The sequence below is a fragment of the Fragaria vesca genome, linkage group LG7 (assembly GCF_000184155.1).
Source record: "Fragaria vesca subsp. vesca linkage group LG7, FraVesHawaii_1.0, whole genome shotgun sequence".
Classification (NCBI taxonomy): Eukaryota; Viridiplantae; Streptophyta; class Magnoliopsida; order Rosales; family Rosaceae; genus Fragaria; species Fragaria vesca.
Window position 1 is genome coordinate 21,718,709 of NC_020497.1, and position 14,270 is coordinate 21,732,978.

A 14,270-nucleotide genomic window follows, 5' to 3' on the forward strand; every position below is an offset into this window, starting at 1 on the left:
GTGGTTATTGTTACAGCTTGCCTTATAGCTAAGTTATAGATAAAGGAAACAAAAGACGAAGAAGGCATACCGTTTCACTGTGGTTTTTGTGGTCAGTGAAATTGGTATGCGCCCATGCATGCTTTTAGTTCTATGGGTGTTCAGCTTATAGATTATAAGACTAGTTAATAAGAGGTTTGAAAATATTTGTTTTGTACTCGGTTAATTTGACCTTCTGGCATTGTAAGATATGTTCATCAAGTCCTTCAGTTTTAAATCGACTCTGCTTCTTGTCGTTCTTGTTGAGCATTTTAACATTTGGATGTCTCAACTTCACTGAGGTCGACATGAAAACGACTCAACATCCTAAATTGCTTGCAGTGTGCATGACTGCCAATCTGCACCAGGGTTCTCGATTTCCATGGACTTTTGGATGTCAATAATGCCTTGAAATGTTTACTCATGCAGTCATGCCTGGTCTCGAAAGTTTCCACTTTCCTATCACTTCCGGGAGAATTTGACCATGCTTAAAAAGCACTATCATCCCATTTGACAATGTTTACTCAATTCTCAACGTACACTCCTTAAGTACAAAAACCAGGCAGCTCGAGCAAAGTAGCAGTCCGTTTGCTACGATCCAGTACCAGTGATGATAGTGAGAAACGACTCCTAGCTATTATTTACAGACAAAATGGACAGCCAAAACTACCAGCGACTCCATTTCAGCTTTATTGATGAGCAGCCATTGTCATGCTCCTCCCATGATCCCATCTTCTCTGTTTCTCCGTCCATAATGGGGCTTTCAAAACGACGCCGTCCTGCTTCGAGGAGGTGCATACATCGCCACTAGCTAGGTCGAAACCCTGACCCCTTCAGAACCAAGTATAGCGACATCGAAGTTGCTCATGATACAAAAAGCATTTATGTTTGGACTTTGAAGTGGTTGGGCCAGTTTACTAGCTAATATGACAAAAATTTAACGACTATAGAAGCAACATGTTAGAAGCAAATATTAAAATATCGGTATCGGTGTATTTATCGGTCCTTTAAAAAAAGGAGATATTGGATATATTGGTGATTATATCGGGGAAACCCGGGAAAAAATTTCGAGATTTTGGGAAGAATTTTTTTTTCTTCTGAAATATTTAATTTATTGGATTTACATACAAATATTACAAACATCACCTTCATCTACATCCAGAATGAGAATCTAGGTTGTTGATAAGACGCACGCTGGTCCACAAAAGTACAATAATCAGACCAAGACATATGAATCATCTCCAAGTTTGATAATTGTGTAATAGATCGATCTGCATCCAAATATCTCTTGAAAGGAATCATGCTCTTCTCGAGACCACCACTCTTCATTGGGATACACCTCGAGGGAATTACTTCTCTTCTGGAAATCACTCAAGACCCTCACTCTTCATTAGGATATACCTCGAGATAATTACTTCTATCATAGATATCACTTCAGACCCACACTCTTCATTGAGATATACCTTGAGAGAATTACTTATATTCTAAATATACCTTGAGGGAATTTCTCTTCCGGAAATCACTCAAGAGTCAAGATCCTTACTCTTCATTGGGATATACCTCGAGGGAATTACTTCTATCCTAGATATCACTTGAGACCCACACTCTTCATTAAGATATACCTCGAGTGAATTACTTCTTTTTCCGGATATCATTTCAATTTTTTTTACAGATATTTTTTTAATATATTGGTGATATATTGAAAATATCATAAATATCGGAGATATTTACGATATTAGAGAAATATCGGGGAAATATCGTAGATACAATGGAATATAAAATATTGACCCCCTATAGATATATCGGTCTTTCAAAAAAAAAAATTATCGGAGGATATATCGGATATATCGCAGAAATTTTAATTCTTGGTTAGAAGTGATTTTGGATGTACAAGTGAAGCATACGAAATTCAAAAACTAAGAAATTCATTCTGATAACTGTAAAAAATATGGGCAATCAAATGAAAACTGGATCATGAAGAATATAAAATATCGATGAGATAAGGTGTGCCACAACTTTGAAGAAATTTGGAGGCTCTTTTCACGGGTGGTGTGAAAGGAAAATGTTGTATGATTGACCAATCAAACGTTCCATATTGTATGAACTTATGATCAGATTTGAGCCCTTTTAACGGTTTGTACGGTGGATTGTTGCCATGCTTGTAATTTGGTCGATATGCTTAATGTCTGACAGGTCACACAGAACTAATTCAACTGAAAATATCTTCAATATTATACCATACATTAACAAGGCGCACTTGTGAAACTGATTAGATGTAAAGAATGATACAAATCGTACAAATCTCCTAGCGTCACCTGAGTTACTGAATCCAAGGGTGTGAGAAACATGGAGAAAAGCCACAGCCGTACGTAGAATATGTGCGGTGGTCTTTGCTGCCATTGGCCTACTGGTAATGCGCGCCACAGCTGTACGTAGAATTTGTGCGGTGGTCCTTGCTGCCAAGTTGCCTTGAGGGTTCCACTGACCGATATTGATTTGATAGCCACTTGAGTAAAAAAGATGTAAAGCTCGACAAGACCTAAGCACTCAAAACTAAATTATTCATAATGGAACAGTACGTTGCTTTAGATTCCATGGAGACACAACAAGCCACAATCCGCTATATATAAGCTACAAGACCGGAAGTTGCATCTCCATTCCTTCTCAAATTGAAAAAGCCAACCAAGAAAGCACAACAGAAAAGGAAGAGCATGCAAACCAGCTCGTACTTGCTCTCATTTTTCTCCAGCTCGATTACGAATTAAGCTTCCATTGCTCTCTTTCTATAATACCATAAAGGCATAAACCAAAGATCGAGTATCATCCATTGTTTTCATTTGTCTTCCGATGTCAGTCTTCCCTGCACACTTCTGGCTAGCAACCTTCTTTAGTTTTACTTCGATCATTGCTCTAAATACTTCTCAGTTTTTAAAGTCGTAAGAAAGGTTTTATTCAAAAAAAAGAAGAAAAAGAAAAAGGTATTGCCTTTAATTACATCATTTCTTCTAATTCATGGTTTTGTTCATTTTTGTTTACAATGTTTTAATACCTTTGGTGTTGTGGTTTTATTTCACAGATATGCATCCCCATTCATACTCTATCTAGTGTTGGGTGGAGAATTTGATCGAAGGAGATACACACCTTATTCGTAGGTCGTCAGAGGTATATCATTTAATTTCATTCCTCAATTTTATTATCTCAGTGTTTTCCTTTTTCTCTTTTCATTTCATATTTGGAGTAATATGATCTAAGGACATCTTTAACATACTCTCTATCTTGACTCCTTAGCTATTTTGGAGAGTTTATACAACTTTTTGTCAATATTCCATTTTAACTTTTATCATTCTCGCTTTTAAATGTAGAGAGTAAAATGTAGGTTTTTTTTTTTTTTTTAAATCGTAAAATGAGGTTTTATATAATTAAAAACTGTTTGAGTCTAATTAAAATAGAGAGAACCGATGCGCACGTAAATTTAAGATGGCTAGTCAAAGTGACTATTTTACTATTTTGGCTAAAAATTGACTAAATCGGAGCTAACCTTAGAAGCGACTAATTATCGAACGCTATTATATAACCCCCATAAATCTTATTTTAGAGTTTCTAATTGATAAAAGCTTGTACTTTGTAATATAGATAGCATAAGTATTAATTACGCACACTACTGGAAATTTTTCTTTAGCCGACGGAAACAACTCATCGACTAAGAAAGGTAATTTGTCGACTATGATCTAGGCAAACAAACAATTCGTCGCCTAAGTTTCGTTGGCTAAGTGTGGTGAGGTAGGCACCTAGCCGACTGAACCAACTACAGTCGTTGACTAAGAAAGTCTCTAGCCAATGAACGTATTCCTGCCTTGTCCACAAGCCTATTCGTCGATAAGAACTCCCTATTGACGAAAGGTTTTCATCAGTATAAGTGTTAGCTGACGAATTTGAAATTTTTCTTAGTCTACGAAATAATCGTCGGTATGTATTTAAACTGATGAATGTTGTTCTTAGTCGATGGAATATGTATCGGCAGAATTCTAAACCGACGAAGTTGTATCTTTCTTAGTCGACATCTGTATGATCGTCGGCTAGTTGGTCATCTCAGTCGACGAATGTTAGGGTTTCCGTCACCTAAGATATTTTTGGTATTTATTAAAACTGTAATTATTTTTCACTCTAAAAATTAAGAAAATAACAATATAATAAGCAACAGATACAATAAAATCATGATTTCAAAAACATATTCATATTGATAACTAGATCGAAAAATATTGTTCATACCAACTAAACTATTAACGAAAACAAAAGTGCCAAATGAACTAGGAAATTGTTCATACAAACTAAATTAACATAAGAATTAAATTCAGTTTACCCCCATGAAATTTGAGAGTAACTTCATGTTAATCCCTATACTTTCAATTTCATCAGTTTACCCCTCAAATTTTTGAATTTTCCTCAAGCGTGACCAAATGTCCTATATTCTGTTCAAATCGGACGTTAACTGCTGATAATTTTAACCTTAACTGTGAGGCCAGTATCTAGAATTTGGGGAAATCGGACCTTATATGTCCAAATCGAACCTTATCTGCTGATAATTAAAGGTCAATTCAAACAGAATATGAGAATTTGGGCACGGCAGACAGAAATTGAAGAGTTCAAGGGGTAAACTAATGAAAATAAAAGTGTAGGGACTAACATGAAGTCACCCCCAAACCACAAGGGGGTAAACTGAATTTAATTCTTAACATAAACAAAAGTACTACAAAATCCTAAAACAAAAGGTCAGTGTTGCCAAATCCGCTGTTGTCGCCTCCATCATCATTGTTGTGTGGGGAAAATTGTGGAGGAGGAGGTTGTATATCTAGGTGTTCATATAGGGCTGTAACTTGTAGTTGCACTGCATTATACTTCAATAAACACTGGGCACGCTCCTGAACCTCTTGGATTTTCTACTGGGCACGCTCCTGAACCTCTTGGATTTTCTACTGGGCACGCTCCTCTGACTCTTTTAGTTTATGCTAATAGTGCTCCTGAACCTCTTGGAGTTGCTGATATCATCAACATTAGGAGCACGACTACGTGAAGTCGAATGTGAGGAATGGCTCAAGTCTCGCTCGCCTCCTCGTCCCATCCCTCTGATCTCCTTTCCTTTCCGAGTTTTGAGCACCGGACTCAACACATCAATTTGTTGTGATTGAACACTTTCCATAATCTGCTTCTTCGTCGCGTCAGGATGTTTTTCCTTAAATTCATTCATTCGTCTATTGACCTCATCAACCATGTCATTCTGCATTTAAAATACATCAATTAATAAACAAAATCTGCCCAACTTTTCCATTAGCATCTAAAACAGTAAGACTTGAAGCTTAAATCTCAGCTTGAAACAATGAGTGTAAACCCTTTTCCAAGATTCAACATGCATCAAATTCTATAATCTCATGCATGCAAGACACTTTCCTCACAGGACTACAAGTCTACAACTAAACAAGTTAGTGAAACCTTAAAACAGGAAAACAACACCTTTTCATTCCAAGGATACACAACAAACAATATATAGAAATAGTTTTAACAAGCATGCTGTTGATATCAGTTCTTATTAATAGAGGACGCACTTATTGGCACTAACCAAAAAAAATGAAATGTAACCAAACATAAACATAGGCCATCACGAATCGTTTTCCTCTCAAAACTGTTGATACAAGCATCTTAGAGAAACTTCAGACCAAATAAAAGAATGTCAGAACAACATTTGTTCTGGAAAATGCAACCCCTTGACCATTATTCATCTAAATAATATGTTGTGTAACCAAACCAACTCCAATCAACAATATACATGGGGGGCCAATTTTTCCTTTAGCTTGAGCAACCAAATGTTCTTCTGTATCATGATCAAAACTTGAAACTTTGGAACTTTAATTAAAATAGAACTGCTATGTTCTATTCCATCAATTGGAGTTGAGTCTTGACAAAAAGTTTATAAAATTAAGTTTAAAAATTAAAATCATGCATTGGAGATGGCCTTAAGCAGAGACCCACCACAAAACCCACTAGAAATAACAACCGATGAATACCAGATCAAGCATCTTCAAACTGGTTGTAGCCATCAATATGATAGAGGTAAACTTTAGGTTACACTCGATCATGATCCTTTTGAAATGGTTTGATACAAGCACTTTGATTACAAGGTTCTAATGTCCTATGTCTACACATATAAGTTCATGTCTACATACAGACAATACAAGTTCAACGTTACCCATTGTCAGATAAATGTTGGTTCATATGAATGTCTTTTTTCATCTGAGTAATGTTAGGTGAATCATCTATAGCCCACTTTACGTGACATGCCCACGTTATCAAAATATGATTTCTAATATTTTTTAATTTCTATCTTGTATTCATTACGGAATTTTTTTTTTGTTACATACGAAATTTCTTTTTTCATTTTTACTTTCTTAATTTAATTCTTTAAGCCCTATCCTTTATCTCTAATCCTTTAAAAAAAATCTGCCTACAAGCCTTCAAACAGCGTAGCCTCCTTCTCTCATCTCACGCATCCTCCCACCTCCTCTTTGATTCAATTGATCAAGGAATTCCTCTGTTTGATTTTGGCTTTCTCGATCATAGGCATCGTCTTCTAATCGTGGCTATATTTTTTTTCCTTTTCATAACAAGTTTGGAATTAAGGGTTTGGGAGAGTGGATTTGAAGTGGGGTTTTTTCGTACTCAACCTCATAGCTAGCTGCGATTCCTTTTCAAATAGCCTTTGCTTGTTTTTTTTTTTTCTTTGCTTTTTTTTCATATGGTTGTGGTTGATTATGCATAGAGGCTTGCACATGAAAAACCCTCTTCTTTTTTTTTAGAATGACACATGAATTGAAGAACCTTGATTCACTCGGTTTGAGCACAAAGCAATTGCATGTATTGGCTTGAAAACCTACATTCTGGTGAAGACTTGTTTCTTGAAGGGTGCGATAAAAAAACAGCAAAACATATGAGAAAGAACGCAACAATGGTATGAGTATAAGGTTGGAAGTGGGTTACGGCTGTTTGAAGATGTATTAGGCTGTTTTTTTTTTAAAGGGATTAGAAAGATAAAGGATATAAAAAAAGAAATTCAGTAATGAATAAAAAATAGAAATTGAAAAATATTATAAATTATACTTTGATGACGTGGGCATGTCATGTCACCATGCAATGTAAGGTGGGCTCTTGGTGTTCACCAAAAGGTGGTTCATCTACCATTACTTTTTTCATCTTATTTGCCTGTTTCTTTTGCATTTCTCTTTTCTAGTTTACACTTAACCATATGAGCAAAATTATCTCGGGAACAAAAAACCATAATATTGCATCTTAGCATCTCCAAAACCTTTAAAATTGATAGTTTACCTCTAAATGTATTTCCCCCAACATAAGTAGGATTAGATTTCAAATCCTCTGAACTTATATGATTACAATTGTGAATTTTCTTGTCACGGGGATCTGACTAGAATTTATTTTCTTCAACAGGCATGGCATTTCTTAGGGAAATTGGTACTGCAATTGTTACAAAGCTAGCTGAGTACACAGTTGAGCCAGTTATACGCCAAGTGGGTTATGTGATCTGCTACAAAAACAACCTCAAAGAACTACAATCTCAAGTTGATGACTTGGTTGATGCTAGAACAAGCATGCAGCATTCTGTCGAAGCAGAGGAAAGAAAAGGTAAAAAGATTGAAACAGGAGTCCAGAACTGGCTGACTAAAGCGGAACAGTTGACTAAGGAAGCAGATGAGGTGAAAGCTAAACACCTCGCACAGACCAAGTGTCTACATGGCTTTTGTCCTAATCTAAAGCTTCGTCATCGTCTAAGCAGGAAATCAACAAAATTGGTCCAAGAGGTGGCTAAGCTTTGTGAGAAAAAGAAGACTTTTGATAATATTGCATATGTTGCTCCCTTAGAAGAGGTGTGTGCAATAGCTATCCAAGATTATGAGGCCTTTGATTCAAGGACTTCAACTGCGAAGGCTGTAATCAACGAACTAAGAAATTTTAATACCCATACGATTGGGGTGTATGGTATTGGGGGTGTCGGAAAGACGACACTTGTTAAAGAGGTGTATAATCAATTAGCTGTAACAAGTGAGAAGCTGTTTGAAGAGGTAGTTATGGTACTCGATCTTAAACAGAATCCCAGCATCGAACGAATTCAGAAAGCAATTGCGGAGAAGTTAGGCCTCGAGCTTCCTGAAACTGGGACCTCAGGAGGAAGAGCAAGTCTAATAAGTAACAGGATCAAAAACAAAAAGACTCTTGTGATCCTAGATGATGTCTGGGAGAACATTGATTTGGAGGCTGTTGGTCTTCCTCGCATGGCAACTCTCAAAATCTTGTTGACTTCACGAAGTAAGCTAGTATTAGCTAAAGACATGGGTACACAAAAAGAGTTTCCTCTCAAAGTATTGAACAAAGAAGAAACTTGGAGATTATTTCAGAAAATGGCGGGTGATATTGTTGAAAAGCCAGACATACAAACTATAGCAGCCAAAGTGGCTGAGAAATGTGGAGGTTTACTGCTTTTGATAGTGACTGTTGCAAGATCTCTGAAAGATAGTCCATTACATGACTGGAAAGATACTTTCAGACGACTGAAGAAGTTTGATGGAAAAGGACTGGAAGAAAAAACATACTCTGCCATAGAGTGGAGTTACGATAAATTGAATAGTGAGGAGCTTAAGTCGGTATTTTTGCTTTGCGCAAGTGAGGTTGGGAGGGCCAATGATGTTGATATCCTTGACTTGTTGAAATACAGTATGGGGCTGGGTTTCATAAAGAATGTAGATACAATGGAAGAAGCACGGGATGCATTGAATTCACTGCTTATGAAGCTTCAGTATTCTTGTCTGTTGCTAGATACTGACGATAAGCAATTGGTCAGAATCCATGATCTTGTCAAACATGTTGCTCAACATATTGCTGCTAGAGATCATCATGTGTTATCAGTACCTTATGGAAGTGAGTTGAGAGAATGGCCAGATAAGGAATTCTGCAAAAAATGCACTTGGATCTCTCTCATATACTGCCAAACTCCCGAGCTTCCTCAAGTTCTGCAATGCCCAGAACTAACAATGTTTCATTCAAGCAGTGTTGATGTTGACTCCCGTGAAATTCCAAGCAACTTTTTTAAAGAGATGAAGAAACTCAAAGTTTTAGATTTAACTAAACGGAGTATTGCATCGCTACCTCCATCTCTTAAATGCCTCAAAGATCTTCACACGTTGTGCTTGGATCAATGCACGTTGGGAGACCTTGCTCTAGTTGGTGAGTTACATAACTTGAATATCTTGAGCTTGTTATATTCCAAGTTCAAAGAATTACCTAAAGAGATAGGGAAATTAACTCGTCTACGATTGTTGGATTTGACCTGCTGTTCTCAACTCGAAGTGATTTCACCTGATGTTATATCCAAGTTGAAACGACTCGAAGAGTTGAGAATGGGAAAGAACAGCTTTAACAAATGGGAGGCTGGAAGAGTCGGCGAGACTAAAAGAAGTAATGCAAGCCTTGAAGAGCTAAAGTACTTGCCTCGGCTAACCGCATTACATATACATATCCCAGATGCCACCATACTTCCAGCAAATTTGTTCACCACTAGTAAGTTGGAGAGATTCCAAATATGTATTGGTTCTATGTGGAAATGGGATGATGTTGATGAAGCTCTCAATGCACTAAAGCTCAAGCTCACTACCAACAATGAATTGGACCAAGGTCTAACAATGTTGCTCAAAAGAACTCAAGACTTGTACGTGGAGGGGATGGAGGGTGTTAATGACAAGTTTTTCCGTGAATTAGCCACAGGAGGTTATCAGCAATTGAAACATTTACATGTCCAAAACAATGCTAAAGTGGCATACACCATTAATGAGAAGGTACCACCTTACATTTATCGTTTCATTTTATCTTATTTTTGCATTTTTGTTATTATGATGCATAGTTATTTTTTAGCGTATTGATTGTTCTACTACATTTAGTTGATGAGCTATTCATCCGGAGTAAATAATTAATTACATGCAATTTGTTATTTCCTAAACATGTTATCAGGTTGGTTTTCCTAACTTAACATGGTTGGCGGTGAGTGAGCACAACGGTTTAAGATTCTTGTTATCATCTTCAATGGCTAGAAGTTTATCACAACTAAAACGTCTTCAAATTTCCGGATGTCAAATCATGGAAGAGGTAATTTCAATAGAAGAATCTAATCAAGAAATTGCCCATAACTTCTTTCCCCAACTACAAGATCTGGAGCTAAAAGGCCTTCCAAACCTCACTAAACTCTGCTCAACAAGTTACGTTGAATTGCCAAATCCATCCTATGAGAGATTGCAATTAGAGGACAGTACTGCAACTGGTGGCATCTGTGAAGAATTTGAAGAGATTCACTCAAAAAGAAACCTTGATATTGTGAGGCAACACTTTATTTTTGAAAATAAGGTGAACAAATACGTTTTTTTTTCTTTCCAGCAGTAATATATATATAATATATATATATATATATATATATATATATATATACATATCCAATATTCTCTAAACAACAAAGAACGGTTTTTTTGTGAGGGACAACTGAATATTACTGCTGAAAATAAATGCACAGTTTTAAGTTATTATAAATAAGTGTATCATCCTCTCATCTCCATAAAAGTATTGGTTCGTTTTTGTTAATGGATACATAAATAAGGTGAATATCATGTATATGCAGGTGGAGTTTCCAAACTTGAAGAAGTTATCCCTTAATGGCCTAGCAAAGTTGACGACAATATGGAACAATCATCTTTCTCTAGGGAGTTCAAAAAACCTAGAGACAATAGAGATTGTTTCGTGTGACAATTTGAAGAGTGTTTTTCCAGCTTCTGTGGCCAAAAGTCTTCAACAGTTGAGGAGTCTAGAAGTGAAAAATTGTGGGGTTGAGGAAATCATTTCACAAGAAGAGGGTGTACTGATAGCACTTATGTTTGTTTTTTCAAAATTATCATATGTGAGATTTGAGAACTTGCCCAAACTCAAGAGCTTCTATCCAGGATTTCATGATTGTAAGTGGCCGTCACTTGAAACTTTGGCAGTGTATGATTGTAATGAAGTGCATATATTTGCGGATGGTACGCGTGTGTTAAATAATCTCTATACCCCAGATAAACAATCTCTGTTTTTACTTGAGAAGGTAACAGTACTATTACATATTTAATTCCTCTTCATACCAGTGTTAAATTATCTATAAGCGCTAAATTAAATTCTCCATTCAAATCTGAAGTTTGTTGCTCTACTTAAAGTATTTATTGATATAACTGACCAGAAGTTATGGAATTGATTTTTCAGGATTCATTCCCGAACTTGGAATATTTAGGCTTGGACGTACTGGAGAACTGGGATAGTCCGCCACTCCACTTGTTGAGGAACCTCAAGCTTCTTTGTAGTAAAGCACACACCAACTCATCTTTGAATTCCCTTGAGCAACTACTTGGTCTTGAAAAAGTCAATGGAGAAATACATGCAGCTGGGAATGCTACCTTTCCGTTTTTAAGAGAGTTGCACCTTCACGGGATGAGGAATCTGATGAATCTTGGGGATGATAGCTTCGGACTAGCAGGCCTATATTTTCCAAAAGTGGAAATTCTAGAGCTAGAGGATTGTGACAGCTTAAAGAATTTAAGATCATCAGCAATATCTTTCAACAATCTAACAACATTGCAAGTAAGTCGTTGTAAGGGATTGAACTACCTGATATCTTTATCCATGGCCACATGTTTGATGCAACTCACAAAACTAGAAGTTGGTGATTGTGAGGAAATGATAGAAATAGTTGCAAGCAGTGGAAATGATGATTTAGCAAATGAGATTGAATTCAGGGTGTTGAAACATTTGGAGCTGTCTAATCTACCAAGTCTGAGAGGCTTTTGCTCGGGAACTCACATTGTCAAATTCCCCTGCTTGGAAAACTTATCGATGACTAGTTGTACTCAACTGGAGGGATTCATCTTTGATTCTACGGATAAAAGTACACTCGGCAACGATATCGAAGACGCCAACTCAAATGAAAACACTGACACTGGAGTAGTGCAACGATTCCTTTTGAACAACAAGGTGAAATAACTAATCGTAAATCTGTTTATAGTTTCTCTAACAGTTGTATAAGATAACTAATATATATTTTTGTACAGGTTGAACTACCGAGGTTGATGAGCTTGTCACTCAAGGGTCTAACAAAGTTGACCGCAATATGGCACAATCAACTATCTGATAACTCTTTTGACGGTGAAAATCTAAACTCGGTAGAAATTGATTCTTGTGAGAGCTTGAAATATATATTTCCAGCGACCGTGGCCAAAAGACTTGAGAGGTTAAGCAAGTTGATAGTGAACAAGTGTGGAGTGGAGGAAATCGTTGCAATCGAAGGGGAACCACAAACAATGCGGAAGTTTATTTTCCCAAAAGTCACCTGTGTGAAATTTACAGAACTCCCCAATCTTACAAGTTTCTATCCAGCCATGCATGCTTCCAGTTGGCCAGCACTTCAAAAGTTGGAGGTTCTTGGATGTTACAAACTAGAGATTTTAGCTGAGACACTTGCAAGCTTCCAAGGGAAATACGAGTCAAACCTGTCTGCTCCAATTAAACAAACTCTCTTTACAATTGAGAAGGTACGGATGCTTCTACACTTTCCCTTTCTCTTTGCAACAATTAATGGTTCCTAAACTATGCAGAGGATATAATTGACCTCCCAATCTCTGACTCTATTTCGGGTATTAATTTTTATCAATTTTAGGATTCTTTCCCCAGCTTGGAATACTTGAAACTATCCAGCATGGAGATATGGAATGGTCCACTACCAGTCCACATCTTTAAAAAACTAAAGTCCCTTGTGGTTTGGTGTCCACAGTCCAAGTCAGTTGTTGTCCTTGACAAATTACTCGATGAAGGAAACTCCAGTACTAGTACTAGGGAAAGAGATGATGCAGTTGAGTTCCGGACCCTTCCAAATTTAAGAGGGTTGGATGACTTGATTAAATCTTCGTTTAATGCCCCACCTGATGCATCTTGGCGAGGATAATTCACAATCAGCCACCCGCATCCCAAATTTTCCAAACCTGGAATTTCTAGACGTGATGGGTTGTCCCAGCTTAAGGAATCTGAGAATAGGGCCAGTCCTGGAGGATTGAAGGCCCAGCGCGGAAAAAAATGTTGTGCCCCTTATATCAATTTTTTTTCAAAAATACTTTTTTATTTTTGGATTTCAAACCTCTGAATATACTCTTAATATTGTTATTAAAAATACATTTTATATAAACTTTTTTGGCCCTTATGAATAATATTTTTTCTTGATTATTTGGATTAGTATAGATATAAATTGTATTGTTCATATGATTTTCTCACTTGAACATTTGCTCAACTACCATTAGATTATAGAAGTATGCAATGAAATATGCGATATGTTAATCTTGCAGGAGAGTGACATGCTCTTTCAACCTGCCAAAAGATTCCTGCCTGCAATCCAAGAGGTAAACAAAATTTTAGAGTGATTAGCCAAGTACATATGCCTTAACCTCACATATAAGGAACTATCGTTTCCTTGCAATTGCAGCAGTCTTCACTCAACAGATAAACTTAATGCTAGTGTTTGTGACATGATAGATACGCATACTGTTGGAGGAAATAGCAAGAAAGATTGAAGGTGCAAGAGTAGAGGACAATAGATTCTGCATCAGTGTACATTACCGGAATGTCCGGGAAGAGGTAGAAATATATAGTCTAATGTCTCATCTCATTGTTATCTTTATATTCAGTTATACATGAAAATTTCTAAAAGTTATGTCCCCCTGCAGGATTATGACATATTAGAAGAAAAGGTGAAGGCTGTGATTGAAACTTATCCTGAGTTTCACCTGACTCGGGGTAAAAAGGTAGGATAAATAATCCACAAGTTATGTTAGCCTTTTAAGGAAGACATAGTAGATTGTTAGATTTATTATATGTGATCCTTTTAGGTCCTGGAGGTACGACCATCTATAGAATGGAACAAAGGGCATGCGCTTGAATATCTACTTGACACCCTTGGATTCAGTAACTCAGGTGACGTCCTCCCATTGTACATAGGGGATGATCGAACAGATGAAGATGCTTTCAAGGTGATAGAAGCCAGAGGACAGGGATTTCCAATAATCGTGTCCTCCACCCCAAAGGAAACCAAAGCTGCTTATTCTCTGCACGATCCATCGGAAGTGTTGACATTCTTA

At 36.9% G+C, this 14,270-nt stretch overlaps 2 protein-coding genes across 2 annotated transcripts in view; both read left to right on the forward strand.

Moving 5' to 3' along the window:
* LOC101297395 (probable trehalose-phosphate phosphatase D-like) overlaps window positions 1-510 on the forward strand; it is a 2,333-nt gene extending 1,823 nt beyond the window's left edge. Inside the window, exon 9 of the mRNA XM_004309107.1 lies at window positions 448-510. Within this exon, the coding sequence (XP_004309155.1) occupies window positions 448-510 (63 nt within the window). The remainder of the gene's footprint in view (window positions 1-447) is intronic.
* Window positions 511-2,676: 2,166 nt separating this feature from the next.
* The window catches only part of LOC101297685, a 12,495-nt gene continuing 901 nt past the window's right edge, over window positions 2,677-14,270 (forward strand). The window contains exons 1-11 of the mRNA XM_004309108.1: window positions 2,677-2,996; window positions 3,095-3,180; window positions 7,513-9,911; window positions 10,084-10,473; window positions 10,742-11,200; window positions 11,356-12,120; window positions 12,198-12,677; window positions 13,482-13,535; window positions 13,669-13,770; window positions 13,860-13,937; window positions 14,022-14,270. Coding sequence (XP_004309156.1) covers window positions 7,515-9,911; window positions 10,084-10,473; window positions 10,742-11,200; window positions 11,356-12,120; window positions 12,198-12,677; window positions 13,482-13,535; window positions 13,669-13,770; window positions 13,860-13,937; window positions 14,022-14,270 — 4,974 coding nt within the window. The 5' untranslated portion in view covers window positions 2,677-2,996; window positions 3,095-3,180; window positions 7,513-7,514. The remainder of the gene's footprint in view (window positions 2,997-3,094; window positions 3,181-7,512; window positions 9,912-10,083; window positions 10,474-10,741; window positions 11,201-11,355; window positions 12,121-12,197; window positions 12,678-13,481; window positions 13,536-13,668; window positions 13,771-13,859; window positions 13,938-14,021) is intronic.